The 20387-nt window shown below is 47.7% G+C and overlaps 1 protein-coding gene across 1 annotated transcript in view; it reads left to right on the top strand.

The window, feature by feature from the left end:
* Positions 1 to 78: 78 nt before the first annotated feature.
* Positions 79 to 20387, top strand: part of mmp24 (matrix metallopeptidase 24) — a gene marked incomplete at its 3' end in the record, with an annotated part of 23977 nt that continues 3668 nt past the window's right edge. The window contains 1 exon segment of the mRNA XM_030375900.1: positions 79 to 793. Coding sequence (XP_030231760.1) covers positions 662 to 793 — 132 coding nt within the window.

Here is a 20387-nt window from a genome sequence, read left to right as displayed (position 1 = left end):
CCGTGCTGATAGCTTGTACTTTATTTGTGTGTGTGTGTGTGTGTGTGTGTGTGTGTTTGTTTTCTAAGCGAATGAGAGGGAGAGAGAGAGAAACAGAAACAAAGAAGAGAGAGACCGAAAGCGAGGGACCAAGGAGGAACTCCTGTTTCCTTGCGTCTCTCTGGCGCCCCGGTACACACCACGGTGGAAAGCGGTACTGCGCCTCAGCACCTCTCATAAATACCTCCATCCCTCCGCCTCGCGCTTCATCTCCAACGACACCTGCGCGGAACGACCGTCAACCTGCTCAAAGAGCTACGCTACCCCCCGGCGGGTAGCGAACAGAGTCTGCGCAATGAGGACTTGTCAAGTGTAGCAAAACACAAGGTTGGTTTTTCTGCTTGAACCGGAGAAAGCACCGAAGCACCCGGGATGGCGAAGGCACGGTCGCGGTCGGACCGTTTTCTCCGGTAACAACAAGGCGGCTTGGAGTAGCGCGAAAACGGGAGCGTGGAAATCACAAAAGGAGGAGTGTTTGGTGTGCGTGTGAGTGAGTGTGTGTGTGTGTGTGTGTGTGTGTGTGTGTGTGTGTGTGTGTGTGTGTGTGTGTGTGTGTGTGTGTGTGTGTGTGTGTGTGTTTGTGTTTGTGTGTGTGGAGCGGGGGGATTTGGGGGTGGCAGTCATGGCGGACGGTGGAGTTAGGAGAGGGAAGCGGAAAGCGGGGCTCCCGGGGCTGTGCTGGAAGACCTGCTACTTCCACCTCCTCTTCTGGGTAGTGTGCGTCTCCGGGGACGACAAGACGCTCATCGTCGAGGTAAGAGTGCCTGTTATTCTCGTTTACAGCGCGAAAAAAATACGGTTTTAAGTGTTTTGCGCGTATTGTTGTTGACTCTTGTTTCGCGAGACGATGGGAACGTTGGGAAATAACCGCGCGTAGGGGTTTTCATTTCCCGCCCAGTGCTTGCAGACGGAACGGGAGTCGCGCGCCGCTCCTCCTGTGGCTGTGAGCGGTTCGTCCCGCGCTCGGGACTTCTTAGTTCCCTCGCGTGCCTCGCTACTCCCCACCCCCCCCCCCCCCCCCTCCTCCACGGCACGGCGAGGTTCTAGGGGAGCACGCGACCCCGTTCCACCTGCACACGGCGCCCGGTTAACGGCCGTCTCGCGCTCAGGAAAGACTCGCTTGTCTATGATCCCCGCGCGCTCCCGCTGCCCTGTGAAGTGACATCCAGCCTCTTGAAAACAAACTAGTAAAAACATGAGTAAAGGAATAGAGTCAGTCAACAAACACAACACAACACAAGAGATTTGCGTCATTCTAGTCATTTAATAAACACATGGCCAGGGTTGGGTTGTCCGTGGTTATCCGCTGAATTTATATTTTAGGAACAAAGGTGGCTTCACGGCCCGTTGACTTTAACAGCACCGGTTGAGTTTTATTCGCTCCGGCTGCCATGTCTCTCCTCCCGGGGCTAACAGCCTCTCTTCCCGAGACTGACAGCCCGGAACCCCGAGAACATCCATCGCATTCTCCATTGATTGGACGTTTGAGAGGGGGAAAAAAAACATCTGCTCTAGCGGTAGTCGGTGAGAAGGCGGCGGGATGTCCGTTCAGTCAGACAACATGTATACCGTCTGCAAAGAGTCGGCCTGCTTCTATTAATGCAAATCATTAAGGGACACGTTTATCCTAAAGAAACTGAGTTTTAGGCACTACGTAAACCCATGTGCTTTGAGTGAGTGTCTGAAGAGAGCAACAAACACAACAGCCGGGTGATGTGTGGGCTAGAGGGAGGGAGGGAGGGAGGGAGGGAGGGAGGGAGGGAGGGAGGGAGGGAGGGAGAGGAGAGAGGAGAGGAGAGAGAGAGGAGAGAGAGAGAGAGAGAGAGAGAGAGAGAGAGAGAGAGAGAGAGAGAGAGAGAGAGAGAGAGAGAGAGAGAGAGAGAGAGAGAGAGAGAGAGAGAGAGAGAGAGAGAGAGAGAGAGAGAGAGAGAGAGAGAGAGAGAGAGAGAGAGAGAGAGAGAGAGAGAGAGAGAGAGAGAGAGAGAGAGAGAGACTTGGCAACATGTGGGATCCATTTGATTGATAACAGCCTCGCCATCAGCACGCGAGGCACATCAAAACCGATATCCTTACTGCAAAGTACTGCTTTGTTGAAGGCCTACGGACAGAGCATCCACATCCAAACTCTATCTATCTTTCGCTCTCTCTCTAGCCCTCCCTCTCTAGCCCTCTCTCGCTCTCCAAATATAGCTCTTCCTCCATAATTAATCTGCATGGCAGGCGGTCGTAGAAAGAAAGACAGATGGGATGAAAGAAGAATGTGGAAAAAGCGGCTTAAACACATTAAAAATACAAACACTGTTAAATAAAACAATCCAACTGCGCTCCGACGGCGTCTCTTTACCGTCGACGGGTCCGCGACCGCGGTGTTGACACGTGTTGGGTCGCTGTTTTACACACAAAGGAAATGGAAATCGGGACCAAACTTCTTTGTTTTAACTCGGCACGCTGTGCGACTCGAGAGGGGAGATTATGCAACTGCGTTAATGTGGATTTTTTTCGGCTGTGTTTGTTCGTGGCCGAGTGTCTTTGGGATATCCAATGACCCATTAAAGGATCCCAATAGGATCCATTTGTTTGTCAAAAGTGTCTCGTTACCTATACTCCTGATGTTTGTTATCAATGCTGTATTGCACCTGCCATGGTGGACTAGGAAAATGTTCGCCTGTGTAGCCTTGATTGCAACCTGTTAGGTAGGCAGGTTGAAATATATTTAATTAATTAATTTAGTCCAGAGCGATGCTGTGCCCGCACCAGTGGCACACAAAGAACTCGGCATTCTCCATGCTGCGTTTACTGCCTCTGGACCTTATTCCTACAACAGATGTCCCTTCAAACGTCAAATCACTCCTTAAATACACATGTCAACTGTCACACTATATTTATACACTTATAGGAGCGTTTCCACTGTATATTAACAGCCGTTATAGCCTTCTACACTTCAGACAACTACATTCTTCCCAGGCCTATATAAAGAGTGTGTTTGTCATCATAAACACTAAGGTACCTGGGGACAGGTTACAGGTGCATTGGGCTTTATTCAAGATAAGCTCCTAAACAATCCTCAGCTAATAGCCGAACAAGACCGTTTGAATCCACTGTAAGCCACTTTGGACAAAGGCTTCTGCTAAAAATGACTAGATAACCACCGAACACTAAACCGCGGGTCTTCCATAGGCTGCTGTGCCCATCCTGCGGTCTCAGCCTTGGAGTGTGTTGGGGGATTTGTATCTCTGGCGTCTGTGTTAGTGGGCTGAGCGTCGAGAGAGCGTGCACTCTGGGCGCACTCAGTCCTCTCAGTGAGTCATGGTGTTTGGGATTCTTCAAGGCTACAAAACAACACATTTGTCCAGAGAGCTTTCCATGTAGTGGCTCACATCTCGGCAAACAAGACAAACAGGGTTCTCTTGCAGTTTCCTGTGGAAGAGGTGTTCCCACTTCCTGACGGACTTTATTCACCGTGCGGTTCCGGTAGACAGGAGGGTGTTCTAAGTGCAAATCGTTTTTTATCAGGTTTATGTATTGATCTTGAAATACATTGCTGTGGTGGTAAAAAGTCAGAGTACGTCCTCGTACAAAAACACAGAGAAAGATCATTCTCATTGATCAAACATGTTGTAATGTTGTTGTGATGTTGTGAAAATGAATGCAATTACCGGTACTGCAATAATCCTATTTGTGTCTGCAGTGTGTGTGTGTGTGTGTGTGTGTGTGTGTGTGTGTGTGTGTGTACGACTACTATTACGCCAACGACAAGATAAATAATTAGTTTGTTGACCTGGTTGTGGTCCATTGTTCTTGAATGACAGATCAATGGGAAATGGATCGATCGGTGCGGTATTGACGGACAGCTGTGGCTCCAGCTGTCCTTTGCTCTTGACATTATTCCGTGTTATTTATCGTCAACGCAATGTACAATGTGACATTGACGAGCGATGGTGACATTGCCGTGCTACGCACACGACTTCATTGTCTGTGTGTGTGTGCGTGCGCGCGGTGAACTTCTCCATATGATGTCTTTGTATTACACAGCTGGAATGTGAAACCCAGGTACCATCCAATCAGAATGCCGCTCCAGCTACTCTTCGTTCTCCAGATGTTTTCGTGATAGAACGTTCCATTTGTGAGGGCACACCTGAGGAAGATGAGGTCTACAGTCGACGTTATCATGTTGGCCGTGAATATCAGTTGATACAGGAACATTCTGTGGAACATTCTGAGGAACATTCAGTTAAACATTCTGTGGAACATTCAGTGGAACATTGGTTGGAACATTCTGTGGAATATTCTGCGGAACATTGGGTGGAACATTCTGCGGAACATTCTGTGGAATATTCGTAATATTCTGTTGAGTTTGAATGAACGAGCCAGAGTCTAGCAGTTGAGAGCAGTGCAGGTTGTGGAATCTGTCCCACTTTGCCTCGTCCAAAGCACATGTGTGGGTTGTTGTGTTCGTGTTTGTGTGTGCGTGTGTGTGTGTGTGTGTGTGTGTGTGTACGCGCATGACAGAAAAACGGGTACACGTTGTACACATATGCAATGCGTTTCTAATATTATGCAAGATCAGCAGCTTTATTTACGGGCAGCGAGCTCTTCAAACGCACGGCTCAGAATCAGCCCTCAGGGTGAAAACAGACACTGAGTCTGTGCGCAGGTGTGTGAGTGTTTGTATGCAGGTGTGTCCGTGTGCAAGTGTGTTTTTTTGTGTGCAGGACAGGTGTGTGTGCAGGTGTGTGTCTGTGTGTGTGTGTGCGTGCGATAGAAGGTTGCTTGTGTTTGGATGAACGTGTGTTCTTCCCTGATACTGTGTCTCCTCTGTGGACTTTAATAGTAGGCCGCCAGACAGAACCGTTGATGTCAGCAGTAGCTCTAGCTCGGTCCATTTATTACAGGATCCACCGGTCCTGATGTTGACGAGCCATCAGGGGCCGAGCCAACCGGCCTATCGTGACATCCTCAGCGTCCAGCGAGGTGCTTGGCCCATCTACCCATCTACACATCTGGGATAGCCATTTCACCCCCTGACTGCCATCACAAGTGGGGGTGAATGGGGATGATTTTTACAATGGCGGATCCACATCGCAGCTAATCGTCACACCTAGCGTCTCACAGAGGATGTGTGTAATGGGCCCCTTTAATTAGAATCTACACATCTTTCTTCTACACATATACGACCAGTTTGGTCCATTCATTGATTCGTTTTGACTACAGACTGTGGCTCCAGAGGTAGCAGGCCTGAGCCTCGTGGGGGGGCTGTTGGGGATGTGACGTGTTGGGGATGTGACGCTGTGGGGATGTGATGCTGTGGGGATGTGATGCTGTTGGGGATGTGATGTTGTGGGGATGTGATGTTGGGGATGTGATGCTGTGGAGATGTGATGCTGTTGGGGATGTGATGATGTGGGGATGTGATGCTGTGGGGATGTGATGCTGTGGGGATGTGATGTTGGGGATGTGATGCTGTGGAGATGTGATGCTGTGGGGATGTGATGCGGTGGGGATGTGATGTTGTGGGGATGTGATGTTGGGGATGTGATGCTGTGGAGATGTGATGCTGTGGGGATGTGATGTTGGGGATGTGATGCTGTGGAGATGTGATGCTGTGGGGATGTGATGCGGTGGGGATGTGATGTTGTGGGGATGTGATGTTGGGGATGTGATGCTGTGGAGATGTGATGCTGTGGGGATGTGATGCTGTGGGGATGTGATGTTGGGGATGTGATGCTGTGGAGATGTGATGCTGTTGGGGATGTGATGTTGTGGGGATGTGATGTTGGGGATGTGATGCTGTGGAGATGTGATGCGGTGGGGATGTGATGCTGTGGGGATGTGATGTTGGGGATGTGATGCGGTGGGGATGTGATATTGTGTGGATGTTATGTTGAGGATGTGATGCTGTTGGGAATGTGATGCTGTTGGGGATGTGATGATGTGATGTGATGATGTGGGGGGGGGGGGGGGGAACATGAGAGGGCTTGCTTGATGCTGGGACTGAAATGGAGTCACTCCCAAAGTCAATCTGGAAGCCCTTCAGAGTAGTCGTCATTATTATATTAACGTTATCATTATTATGTTCTCGTAGCCATTATCATTAGGATGTATTACCATTAGTTTGTATTGTCATCATCATCATCATCCTCTTCTTCATCCTCCTATTTTAACCTTTCATATTACCACACCTCCGTCAAACATTTTAACTGGTTGAGAACTGGCGAGAAATATAACCCACTTTTTCTGTACTGTACTCTACAGTACTTCTACTATACCTCTACTTCTCCTCTACTAAACCTATTTCTACCGGACTCTACTGTTCCTCTTCCTGAGGAACCGTGTAGGAAGATAACCAAGGGCTCATGGAGCCAGAAAGAGAGAGAAGAGAGGGAGATACAGACCCACAAAGAGAAACCAGACAGAGAGAGAGAGAGTTGAAGAGGAAGAAAAGGGTTGAGAAGAAGGGTTGCGGAGAGAGAGAGAGAGAGAGAGAGAGAGAGAGAGAGAGAGAGAGAGAGAGAGAGAGAGAGAGAGAGAGAGAGAGAGAGAGAGAGAGAGAGAGAGAGAGAGAGAGAGAGAGAGAGAGAGAGAGAGAGAGGGAGAGAGAGAGAGGGAGAGGGAGAGAAAGAGAGAGGGAGAGGGAGAGAGGGAGATAGGGAGAGAGGGAGAGGGCAACCGGAGGGGTATAATAGACCAAAACACAGAGGAAGAGGAGGGTGGGAGGAAAGAGAGACAGATGAGGTAGGACGAGCTGGATGTTACACAGGAGAGAGAGTGAGAGAGGTGGGTGACAGCGTGGCGTTCTTTGTCTGATGGCTGAACTCATGTTTCTTTGTCTCCGTCTGGAACAGAAACACAAAGAACACTAAGCCGAGTGTTTGTTTGGAGGATGAGGAGGGTGAAGCGGATGATGAGGATGAGGATGATGATGATGATGATGATGATGATGATGATGATGATGATGGTGGTGAATATTGAATATGATGGTGATGATGGTGAAAATTATGACGATGATGAACACGATGATGATTTTTATGGTGATGATGATGATGGCGGAGGTGGTGGTGATGATAATGATGACCCTTATTTCATAGGCTTCTGAATACAATTGTTGTTACATTTACCTATACATATTCACAGTTCCGCTCACATGTCATCCAATCGGGCACTTCTGTGTTAAAACATCTGCATATCTGTTCGGTAACACTAGGCGATGAATCTATATTTACTAGTTTAGTATTATATGATTATATGGGGAAAGCCATGCTGGTACTCCTGAAACATAATTTATAGCTCGCTGAGGTCTAATAACAATAATCCTTCATAAATAACAGTGGCTATAATCAGCGCTCAGCCCAGATCTCTCCTGTGTGTCATCACATCCCCTTACCGTGGATGGCATCAGCCTCTCTGTTCACGCTGTACCTTCTATGGCCCACATTCTATTCTCTGCCGCGTTCCACGTTCAATATTCCACGGACCATGTTGTTCTACCTTCCATGTTCTGTGTTCTGTGTTCCGCCCTGAACCAAGGTAGCGTGAAGACAAAGGGGAGGTGTGCTACTACTGCTATACTAATACATTCCTACTACTGTACTCATACAGTACTACCACTGTACTCATACACTATTACTACAGTACAACTACTATACTAATACAGTAGTAGAACGGTACTCCCACTACTTATGTTCTACTAACGTATACTACTACTGTACTCCTGTCAAGGTATACAAGAGCAGGGTGATACCCACCAACTCAGTAGAGCAGACCGCGGCTCAAAATCCATGGCTTGTGTCTGAGGTGAGTCGGTGATGGTGATGGCAGCCACGGTAAACATGATGGTGTTGATGAGGATGATGAAGATAACAGAGGGGGAAGATAAGACCGGTGGAAATAATAGTGATGAAGATGAAGTGAACAGGAAGCTGTCAGGGTGTGTTTACCTTCGCCCGCGCCGCTTTGTTTTGCCTCCCCTGCTGGTCAGAGCAGGTCCCTGCAGCCTAGGGGACCCTACCTTACAGCTGGTAAACACACACAACCAGCCCTTTGTGTGTTCTTACAGAAGGGAAGGTGGTTTGTGCCCTTCTATGTACATGTGTGTGTGTGCCTCCATGCTAGTGCGACACTGAAAGTGTGATGATCTGTGCCTGTGTTGTGTGTTGAACCTGTGTTATGAAGTGTGTTTTAGTGTAGTGTGTAGTTCTGAATACGAGTGTCTGCTCGTGTACATGCTGTAGGTGCATGAAGGTGTGCGCATATTAGGGTATTTTTGTGTTGTATGCCGGCGTCTGTGTTACAGTGTGGTTACAGTGTGTGTGGGTGTGTGTGTGGGTGTGCGCTATAGTAGGTGCGAGGGAGTAGGTTGTGTGTGCATGTGCAAGTGTGCACCTGCTATCGTGTGTCAGAAAGTGCATGTGTATGTGTGTTTGTTGTGTGAGTGGGCGAGTGTGTGTGTGTGTGTGTGTGTGTGTGTGTGTGTGTGTGTTCCAGCTAGCGTTTATATATCTGTGTGGTTGTGTGTGGGTCTTGCATGTGCGTGTGTGTGCACGTGGGTGAGGTATGTGATTGCGTGAATGCGTGTGATGCATGTGTGTGTGTGTGTGAGGCATGTGCATATGTGTGTGAATGCATGAATACGTGTGTGCGTGTGTGTGTGTGTGTGTGTATGTGCGTGTGTGTGTGCATGTGTGTGCGTGCATATGTGTGTATAAGCATGTGTGTTTATGCATGTGAGGGGGAGTGGATTTACTGATTTTCTTATCAGCCCTTCTCTTTGTCCTCTCCCTGCTTGTCAGGAGTGAGCGTGCACACATACGTGCACGTTCCTCTCCTCTGTCCTCTCCCATTACACAGTGGGAGAACAGCACTCTCACACGCATGATCGACACACTCTTTGTTCGACCTCACTCCTCTTCTCTCCACCCCTCTCTTCCTCTTCATCTCTCTGTTATATCTCTCCACCCCTCTCTTCCTCTTCATCTCTCTGTTATATCTCTCCACCCCTCTCTTCCTCTTCATCTCTCTGTTATATCTCTCCACCCCTCTCTTCCTCTTCATCTCTCTGTTATATCTCTCCACCCCTCTCTTCCTCTTCATCTCTCTGCCATACTCACTTCCTCTGTCTCCCCTCCTTCTCTCTGCTTATTCTTTCTCTCTTTATCTTTCTCCACCTCCGTCTCCATCTCCTCTCTCTTTGTACTTGTTTCTGCTAATTCGATCTCTCTTTATCTTTCTCCAACTCCCTCTCTCTCTCTCCCCCTCCCCCCTCTATCTCTCTCTTTATCTTTCTCCAACTCCCTCTCTCTCTCTCCCCCTCCCCCCTCTATCTCTCTCTTTATCTTTATCTTCCCCCTCGCTCTCCTCTTCCTCTCTCTGCTGATCGCTCTCTTTATCTTTCTCCACCTCCGTCTCTCTCCTCCCTTTCTGTACCTTTCTCTGCTGATTCTATCTCTCTCTTTATCTTTCTCCAGCTCCATCTCTCTCTTCTATCTCTCCTCTCCCTCTCTCTGCTGATCTCTCTTTATCTTTCTCTACCCCTCTCTCTCATTCTCTCTCTTCAGTCCATTTCTCAATCGCTCTCTGATTCTCTCTCTCTCTTTCGCTCTCTCTCTCTCTCTCTCTCTCTCTCTCTCTCTCTCTCTCTCTCTCTCTCTCTCTCTCTCTCTCTCTCTCTCTCTCTCTCTCTCTCTCTCTCTCTCTCTCTCTCTCTCCCTTCCTCTTCCTCTCCCTATTTCACTCATTATCTCTCTCACTCTTTTTCAGCCTATTCATTTCCATCTATTTTTTATATTTATAACTTAAGATCTGTCTTTCTTGCTGACTTCCTCTTTTACATCATCCCTCTCTTTCCCCTCTATCCCATCTATCACATCTCTCTACACCTACGCTTCTACGTCTATCTATCTCTCTCTCTCTCTCTCTCTCTCTCTCTCTCTCTCTCTCTCTCTCTCTCTCTCTCTCTCTCTCTCTCTCTCTCTCTCTCTCTCTCTCTCTCTCTCTCTCTCTCTCTCTCTCTCTCTCTCTCTCTCTCTGACACCTCCCTCTCTCCATCTCTCTTTGTCTCTCTCCATCTCTCTTTGTCTCTCTCCATCTCTCTTTGTCTCTCTCCATCTCTCTTTGTCTCTCTCCCTTTATCCACTTCCACACATGCTCTATCTGTAGTAAATATAAACACACCTGGTTCCCTCTACCAGTTGGCTGGTGGATGACATCACCTGCTACCTGCCACAGCCAATCAGAAGCAGCAGCCCAGTAGCTGCAATACCCCGTTTCACCAGATATGGGGCCGTAGCGGTGGTTTTGAATGCAACGCTATACAAAATGAAACTCAAGGATTTAAATATACTTCACAAAGAGAAGCATAATAATATGCATAACATAATAAATGTGTGTATTCAAAAAAATGTAGATTTGATGTAGATTCATTGAACTATATAACCATAGCTTCCAAAAACACATTGCCATTCCATCCATCCGTCTGCCCATCCATTCATCTAGTGTAGTGTAGTGAACTGAAGTGTAGTGTAGTTGATTAGAATCTTAAAGGTAATCTTTTAAATAGTTTTCTCCTCCAAGGTGCAGTTTAATCCAGTCATAATGAATCTTTAAGCACCCGGATGATTAATGACGTTGTTAAGATAAAATTATTAAAACACAGGCAACTAATTACTAATCATGCATAAAAACATGAATCTTCAGGTAGGAATAAAGGAACAAGAAACACAAGCCCACAAATATCAAACAATAAAATCAATCATGTTTTAAGGTTAGAGCAATTAATAATCATACAATTTCGTGTATTTCCCTCTCCTCCCCTCCCCTCTCCTCTCCTTACCTCACCTCCACATTCAACAGCCTCCTCTCCTCTCCTCCCCCTCCTCTCCTTACCTCACCTCCTCATTCAACAGCCTCCTCTCCTCCCCTCTCCTCCACCTACTCTCCTCTCCTCTCCTCCCCCTCCTCTCCTCTCCCCTCTCCTCTCCTTACCTCACCTCCTCATTCAACAGCCTCCTCTCCTCCCCTCCTCTCTCCTCTCCTCTCCTCTCCCCTCATCTCCTCTCCCCTCCTCTCCCCTCCTCTCCTCTCCTCTCCTCTCCCTTTATCTCCTCTCCCCTCCTCTCCTCTCCCCTCCTCTCCCCTCCTCTCCTCTCCTCTCCTCTCCTCTCCTCCTCTCCTCTCCTCTCCTCTCCTCTCCTCTCCTCTCCTCTCCTCTCCTCCTCTCCTCTCCTCTCCTCTCCCCTCCTCTCCTCACCTCTCCCCTCCTCTCCCCTCCTCTCCTCTCCTCTCCTCTCCTCTCCTCTCCTCTCCTCTCCTCTCCACTCCTCTCCTCTCCCCTCCTCTCCCCTCCTCTCCCCTCCTCACCTCTCCCCTCCTCTCCTCTCCTCTCCTCTCCTCTCCTCTCCTCTCCTCTCCTCTCCTCTCCTCTCCTCTCTCCTCCCCCCTCTCAGTGTGTAAGTGTGTTAGCATCTTAACGTGCTGTGTAACATGACACCTCAGACGTTAGCTCATGGCTTCAATCCCCCCAGAGGTTTTATATTACATTATGGACATGGAAATGTATCTGAGTTTGTGCATGTGTGAAGATGATTTGGGTATGTTCGGTGTGTGTTTATGTGTCTAGTTGCTATTGGTATGTGTGTGTGTGTGTGTGTGTTTTTGTGTGTCTGGTTGCCCTTTGGTATGTTTGTCTGTGTGTGTGTGTGTGTGTCTGTGTGTGTGTGTGTGTGTGTGTGTGTGTGTGTGTGTGTCTGTGTGTGTGTACGTGTGTCTCTGTGTGTGTGTGTGAGGGAGGGGAGTTAGTCTGGGCCTGTTGAGACGATGCGAGTGCAGTGTGTACTCAGTAGAATATTAAATAACCAACAGCAGCGCTCTCTTTAAGGTTGAGTGATCTGTAAAATTGTAAAGTTGAACCTTTAACTTCTTAAATGTCCGCCCAGTCACTTGTGTTCGCTCCATCTGCCTGAGAGCCAGACCAACTGCTTATTAAGCTCTTGAGTCGGGCTGAAAACTAAGAAGTGTGTGTGTGTAAGTGTGTACAAGTGTGTGCGTTTGTTCGTATGTTTGTGTGTGTGTGTGTGTGCCTGCCTTTTTGCATGTGTGCGCGTAGGCATGTTCGTGTGTGCGTTTGTTTTTGTGCATTTAAGTGTGTGCATGCGTGTATGTGTGTTTGCGTGCGTTTATGTGCGCAGACATGCGTGTATGGTGTGCACAGGCGTGTGTGTGTGTGTGTGTGTATGGTGCACACAGGCGTGTGTGTGTGTGTTTGTGTGTGAGTGTTTGTGTGTTTGTTCTCCACGGTGATGAAAAGCCCCAACGTCTCCCTGAGTGCTTCCCTGGCTGGCTGTCTGGCTGTCTTGCTTTCTTGATTTTCAATCAGGAGGGAAGTATGGCTTATCATACTTTCATACTTGCATTTCGGCTGGTGATGTAGTAGTTTGGGTTCGTTATTTACTCGCTTCCAGATGTAATCTCTTGGTGCTGCCTTGTAGTCGGAAGGATTCTAAGGCTTTACACAATGTGTTTATTTTAATAAGGAGAAACTGTAAAGCGGAACCACAGTTAAAGCGAATCTTATGATGCTCATTTAGCCTGAATTCCCCAGATAATTGGTAAAGTACAACAGTGAAAATAGGTGTATTTTAATTAATTCTCAAATAAGTGTTAAAAAAACTGAGTGAATTTACGTGTATTTTAATAATCCCAGAAAGGAAATTAAGGTTTCACGGCAGAGACTACAACACATTGATATAAAAGATTGTAAACAATTCTAATAGGAATGAAACTACAGAGAATATATCTGCACAATGTAGTAGTAGAGTAGTAGAAATCTAGATACAAAATTAAGTAGTAATGTATGTAATATAGTAGTAACCAATGCAAACATTGTTGACAGTGGAGGTGGTCATTTGAGTTTGGTTTGGTCTTGGTGAGCTCTTCAGGCTCAGATCGTCCGAGGAGGACAGGGTAGGGACAGACAGACCTCTGTATCTCTGGTCTTGGTGAGCTCTTCAGGCTCAGATCGTCCGAGGAGGACAGGGTAGGGACAGACAGACCTCTGTATCTCTGTTCTTGGTGAGCTCTTCAGGCTCAGATCGTCCGAGGAGGACAGGGTAGGGACAGACAGACCTCTGTATTTCTGGGGTTTGAGGTCAGGCGTTCAATTAAAGGTCACTAAAGGTTAATTGTTTTTCAACCTTATCATCTCCGGACCCAAAAGGGAATTTTGAGTGTGTGGGTGGAAACCAACCGCACACTCTGAAAGCTCAGAGCACACCGGATTAGGATTACCAATCACCATATGCCCTGAGCTGTAATGCACCGATTGATCGGCCACTGATTATTATCGGCCGATATACGTCGTAAACATGTGATCAGTGATCGGCTGTTCAATTTAAAACAACAACAACCGATCTCATGACTCGTGACTTGGCTTTCATCCATAATAAAGTAATAGGTTTTATAAAGGTCTGTGCTTTAGAGGAATCTTAACAAACGTGTGCAGTGTGCAGCTTTTAATTCACTGTTAAACCAAATCGGTTATCGGTTTCGGATCGGCTGCTCTTACGTTTTAAAATGTGTGATTGGCTTCGGATCATCTGATCCGACATTTCTCGGTATCGGCCTGGAAACTAACGGATCAGTGCACCCCCTAAGAGTATTCTGCGCGTTGTTGAGCCACGACCCAACTCCAAATGGATCAAGACCCATTTTGGGCAAACCCAAAGGTTAAGCAAAGCTGATTTAAATTAAAGTAAATACATTTGTGTCTGTTGCCACAAATAAAACAATACCAACCATTGTACTGATTCCTAGAACTTCTCTGCACTCTGTTTGTTGCTTTTGAAACTAGTTTGCGCAGCAATGGATTTCCTGTGTTTTTAATGGCTCCAATTCTGATTGTGTTTGCTTGCATTGCTCTCAGCCTCACTTCCGAGTCAGAGATCAGTGTGTCCTGAAGAACCTGATGTAGCTGTGAACCAGGAGGGCACACAGCAGCATTACGCCAGAGCAGAGAGTAAGAGAGAGTGTCCTGGATAGCAGCGCTGCTGCTCAACTCCCTCCACAACTAATTCTGGCGCACAGCAGGAATTATTGATGAAGATAAGTTTAGATCTTTCATGTCACGAGGACGGCTGGAGACGGAGCTTCTGGGGCGGGGAGATATGGAGGGGAGTGTGGAGGGGATGGAGCCGGGGTTACAGAGTGTGTCTGCATCCAAGCATGCTTTAGTGTTTCTGTTGGTAATGTGTTGTGTGTGTGTGTGTGGTGCTGTGCTAGCATATGTGTATGTATTTATTTATTTGTGTGTGTGTGCATACTGTGTTTGTGTTTTTGTGTGTATGCAAGGGTATGCCTTTCTCTTTGCTGGCATGTGTGTCAGTGGATGTGTGTGTGTCTGTGTGTGTGTGTGTGTGTGTGTGTGTGTGTGGGTGCGTGTGTGTGTGTGTGTGTGTGTGTGTGTGTGCGCGTGTGTCGGCGCACATAGCGATGTGCCCATTGTGCATCTCTGCCCGGCCGTTGTGATCACATGGTTACACATGGACCCATTAGCTTTGGCCGTCCTGGCGTGTATCTCGTCGTTACTGGAAACAGTGTCCCGCTCTAGGGATGCATAACAAAGACCCTGGGCCTCATTCGATTGGATGAGATGCGTGACACATAGCCTGGGCCTCATCTGATTGGACGAGGCAGTGACTGCCTTGACTTGCCTCTCTCTCTCCTCCCTGTTGTTCCTCTGATCTATGCCTCAGCCAGCGACGTCACGGCGACTGCACCCAGGTGTTGTATTAATCACAGCTCCGCTCCCCTTCCAGACGACGGGATGCGTGCGCTCTGGCTGTCCCGGTTGTGCTAAATGGAGCAGATCACCGTTCTTCTTCCGTTAATATTCTGTGATTAATGAGCTGTGACACAGACGACCGCGGTTCATCCCAGCCGAGGGGAGCTCACACCTTCCTGCTCCGATTCACCTCAAGTGAGACTCATACGTCTCCTATAGTACTGATTCCCTACGCACGGGGGCGGGACATTGACGTGGCTAGGGTAGTAATTAAAAGGTTCTGGGTTCCGTACCCGATGTCTGTCACCTTCCTGTCAGCACCCAAGAGCACGCTGGCCTGCCGTCGACCTTCTCTTAAACTCACGTCTATATTTGTGTCAGAGCCCCTGGAGAATGAGCAGACGATTCAGTCTAATTCAATGTAAATATCTAATATTAGCCCAAATGTGAAGATGCTGTCTGTAGAGCCGGAGGCTCCCCCCCCTTCCTCCCTCTGTCTGGGGAGTCTGCCCTCGCTGGCCCCAGGTTGGCGGATGGTAAATAGTTTAGAAGGAGGCTGGCTCTATTTATAGCCCTGAGGGGGTGGGAGGGAGGACTGCAAGACGGACAGGTATACAGACAGACAGATGCTCAACGATAGAACAGCAAGGCAGTGGGCGAGACAGAGCTCCATCAAAGCCGTTTGGATGTTGAGGTGTTTGTTGTCACCCGGGTAACCATGAATGACGGCCGATTCACAAACCCTGAAATAAACAGTAAAGCGAGAAATGTGGCCTTTCTTGTTTATTTGTTATATATTTCATTATTTATCTTTGGAGTGCAGACTTATAGTGCCGCCTGTAGTTCAGTGTTTCAACTGCCCAAACACAATTAATCTTAAACATAGTGGTTGCAGGCGTTTCAGGATGATTGTGAGTGCGGTCGTCCGATAGAATCGCAGTAATCACTGGTCTCACAAAGGACCTCTGATGAAGTGTGGCGCTTCCTTTTGGCCGCCGGCTTCCCATTGGCTCGCTTAAACGCTTTGACTCCTGGCGTTCGCCCAGTGACAGGCCGCCCCAGAAGACCGCCGCGCCACTTTGCTAGCTAAGTGGCTAGCCCCGTTGCTACGGCAACAGTTTACTGGAGACAGAGGACATCTCTGACGATCTTTACTGCTACTCGTTAATTTCCCAGCAGCCTCTCCGTGTCTTGACATTAAATTTGACCTCTTCTTCTAGATTCAACGCTTTTTGTTTAACCCCGTCTTACCCAGGGTGGAGGAGTCTAGCGGTTGGGGGGTTTGACTTCAGGGTTCAAACCCCCGATTCCTTATTCTACCTGTAGGCATCCTTGAGAAACCTGCCCTCCCCCCTACCTGCTCCTACGTGGACCAAAATTAGTGTCTGCTGCTCGTTGACTAAACAGTAATTAGTAACTAGTACATGTATCAAAAGAAAAGTGTGCTGCTCAATGACTAAATAGTAACTAGTAACTAGTACACGTAGCAAAAGACGAGGGTCTGCTGTTTAATGACTCAATAGTAGAAAATATATTGTCTAGTTGAATATAAAACCCGAGCTACTCATTCAAGAGTTGGTCCCCTGTATTAACCATCTGCATCGTTAATAACCAACATTGTACTTAAAAAAGGGTACTTGATTAAAACGACCAAGTCATTTTTCTCTGGAAGGTGTGAATGATGCTCACACAGCCACACAGTGACTATGAATGGTTTCATGGGCATAACACTATCACCTGGAACAGCTGGATCCCTGCAACAGCTGTAATCAATCCTGTGCCCTCACTGAGCGATAGAGAGGGCTGTGTGGTTTAACAGAACGCCGGTTCAGACTGAACCAGGGCAGAGCCGTCCGCCGGAGTGACAGCGCCATAATGAAAAGATGTTTTGTTTTTCCGCAGTGACGGTGATTTAGAACGAGCCTCTCCCGGCTATGAACATTTTTGGTGTTATTTTCGCTTGCTGCGCGCTACCGATGTTTAAAATAATCGGAGAGATAGCGGTTCCGGCTGAGCTTCATCACCGCGGCGTGTTCATCACGATGCGGGCCGTCAGGCTCATAAAAAACTTGACAGCTCCCCGGGCGGACCACCAGAGTTTGAATACAAAACTTTATTTACAGATCGCCGACGACGTTGATGGAACTGAACCTTATCCGTCCATGTTTTTGTGAATCGTTTCTGATGGAAAAAAAAGTTTGCACAATGCATAAATTGGTGAAATCAAAGGAAATGTAAATGAATAGCATATGATAAGAAAGCTTTTCTGTGACAAAGTAATGGTGAAGGGCTGATTTTGGTGTTTTATCGTAGATGGATTGGGCAGTAGAATAGCTGTTGGCTTTGTGTTTCAATTTCATATTCTTACAATAATCAACACCTCTTATTGGATCATAAAGTTCAGTGGACTTCCCTGTCATTGGTATTTTTAATTGGATATTGGCCGTTACTGGCGATTGGTCATTGCATTGCAACAAAGATTCCAATGTACCACACACTTCATCACAGTCCAATATAACTACATAAGCATGCACTATAAATAGTGTATGCGTGTGTGTGTGTGTTTGTGTGTGTGTGTTCACGTGTGGGTGGATGGGTGAGTGAGTGAGTGCATGAGCGAGTGTGTGTGTGTGTGTGTGTGTGTGTGTGTGTGCGTGAGCGAGTGTGTGTGTGTTTGAGTGAGTGAGCGTAAGAGCGTGTTTGGTGCGTTTGTGAGTGCGTGTGTGTGTGATGATGCAGTGATAATTGTCGTGTAAATAGCTGGTGAATTATTTAATTCCACCCACTTTCCCCGCTTAGCTTGTAGCCGCAAGCTAGCACACACACACACACACACACACACACACACACACACACACACACACACACACACACACACACACACTGCTATGAACCCAATGACTTAGGAAGTGTTTTAGTCGATGGAGAAAGAGAGAGAGAGAATTAGAGAATGATGTACTCATGATTCGTGCACTTTTCGGGTTGAATCACCACGGTTGAATGCACTTTTTGCAAGTCGCTTGGGACAAAAACCTCAGCTAAACACTTTGAACGTAATTTAATTAGAGAGAGAGAGAGAGAGAGAGAGAGAGAGAGAGAGAGAGAGAGAGAGAGAGAGAGAGAGAGAGAGAGAGAGAGAGAGAGAGAGAGAGAGAGAGAGAGAGAGTGGAGGAACATGGATAGGACCATGGAGTTCAAAAGCTCCCTACCTGGGACGGTTACAGAACTGAAGTCTGTTCTTCAGTACGGTGAGGTTCTCGCTCGCTGCCCTAAAAAACACCACCTTAATGCTCCCCTAGTTGGCCTGGCGCCCCATCTTATCCAACAATGTGTGTAATCTGACACCGGCCAACCTGCGCCATCGGGCGAGACGCACGGCCTCTGTGTTGGTTGGTGCTGTGTTACTGCAGTGCGACGGTTCTAACTTACATGCATTCATTACTCCAGCAGGATCCTAGGATAATTAACGTGTTCTCCGTCTTCAGCAGCCTGGTCCCACTGCATTATGGGTAACGGGTTCAAGTGCTCGGAGTCCAGATCCGCTGCATGCTTTCTGTCCAGCCTGCCTTGCACGCTGTGTTTCTCTCTGACATTTAGGGTGTTGAATATAAAATGTGTTTCTGCAGGCTGAGCAGAGGTAGTGGTCTTTGAAGTAGAGATCAAATAGGATGGTTTAGCCGTCAGGCACCCAGACTGATTAACCCCTCCACCGCTGCTCTAATAGTCTGCTAGTTATCTCGCCTGGCTGCGGCTGTATTGCTGTGTAACTGTGTGTGTGTATGAGTGCGTGACGGCCCGCATGTGTCTGTGTGTGTGTGTGTTTGTGTGTGTTTGTGTGGGTGTGTGTGAGTGTGTTTGTGTGGGTGTTTGTCAGTGTGTGTGTGTGTGTGTGTGTGTATATGTGTGTGTCAGGCATTAATTGGGGGGGCTGCATATTGGAGCGGCCAGTGGCTGTTGGACTGCCAGCAGAGTGTTGTGGTTTCAATCCCCCAGAGACCTCAGTCTACCTGGAGGCGTCCTTGAGCATAATGTCCTACCTGCTCATTAACCAAGCTAATGCTAAAAAACATATTCACTGTAAGTCAATCTGGCTGCTTTCGTGGCTGCTGCCACACACCATAGATATACTGACTAGATATCGCTTGAGCTGCGCAGTTCAGTTGAACGAAGGGTTGGTTTCTTCGCGGTAATGATAGTAATATAAAAAATACAAGATAGAGATTACCATAACACACACACACGTCTGACGTACGTAAGAAACCAACCCGCTTGAAGATTGCTGAAGAGGAAGGTTGATTTAGGGTGAGTTTGAGTGTGGAAAGGACCTCTGCCCCATCGGACGTTCATTCATTCAGGTGGGTGACTACCCAGCGGCAAGATGGCGGCATTGTTGACGCATGCTTAAAAGCCGAAAGCGAAATCTAGTCAGTATATACTGGGTGGCTTTTAATGGACTACGACAAAAGGACACAGGTTGACGATGTATCAACCGGTTTATTGCGGTTTGTAAAGTGTTGTGGGAAGAGCAGGTGTTCCCTCCCATAAGACATAAGACACGCTCTTTTTAATGGTGTCTCTGGCGATGGTTGGTTCATACGGTGTGCGTTAGTCGCCCAATGCAGCCCAGGTGTGCAGCCTTGCCCTGCCCCAGGGTCCCCTCAGACTGACCCTCGCCAGGTGAGGCTGCTTACACCAGCCGTCACCCACACTCCTTCCACTTCCTCTCTCTGGATAAAGAGCGTCTGCTAAATACTAAGATGCAATAAGTAGCTTTGGTGGACGCGTTTCTAAGTGTATTCACGCAGGACACACCAAACACACTCTTGCGAAACACTGCACTCTGTGTCTGCCTGGCACTCTGTGACACCTCTGGCTGTCCTAGGTATGATGTGGGTCTGTACTCATGGTAAATGGTAAATGGACCGCATTTATATAGAGCTTATCAGACCTTTTACCACCGAAAGCACTTTACAATTATTGCGTCATATTCATCTATTCATACAACGACGGCTAGTCAACCATGCAAGGGAACCACCAGGGTACCCGGGAGCTGTTAGGGTGAGGTGTCTTGCTCTGGAACACCTCAACACTGAGCTCTTAGCACCGAGCTGGAGATTGAACCAGCAACATGCCGGTTGCCAGACTACCCACTCTACCTCTTTTTAAAACATTTTGCACGCAGAATCACCAACGCAGTATAATCCCTTATCAATGTTTACTTCTTGATTTTCTTTTAAAGAAATCATTTTAAAAGCAAGCCTGACCTAACCCCCAAAGCGTACGTACAGCTGCAGCTATTTGAAGCACAAGTATAACTTCAAAGTAAACCGCAGGAGCATGTACACTGGTATCAGCTTGTGGATGAGGTCGTGAGCTAGAGAGAGAGGGGATGTGAGCTGGTAGCAGGGCTAGAGAGAGAGGATGTGAGCTGGCAGCAGGGCTAGAGAGAGGGGATGTGAGCTGGTAGCAGGGCTAGAGAGAGAGGATGTGAGCTGGTAGCAGGGCTAGAGAGAGGGGATGTGAGCTGGTAGCAGGGCTAGAGAGAGGGGATGTGAGCTGGCAGCAGGGCTAGAGAGGG

This window comes from Gadus morhua, chromosome 13 (genome assembly GCF_902167405.1).
Source record: "Gadus morhua chromosome 13, gadMor3.0, whole genome shotgun sequence".
Lineage (NCBI taxonomy): Eukaryota > Metazoa > Chordata > Actinopteri > Gadiformes > Gadidae > Gadus > Gadus morhua.
Note: the sequence above shows the minus strand (reverse complement) of the source record. Positions and strands in the feature narration are given on the sequence as shown.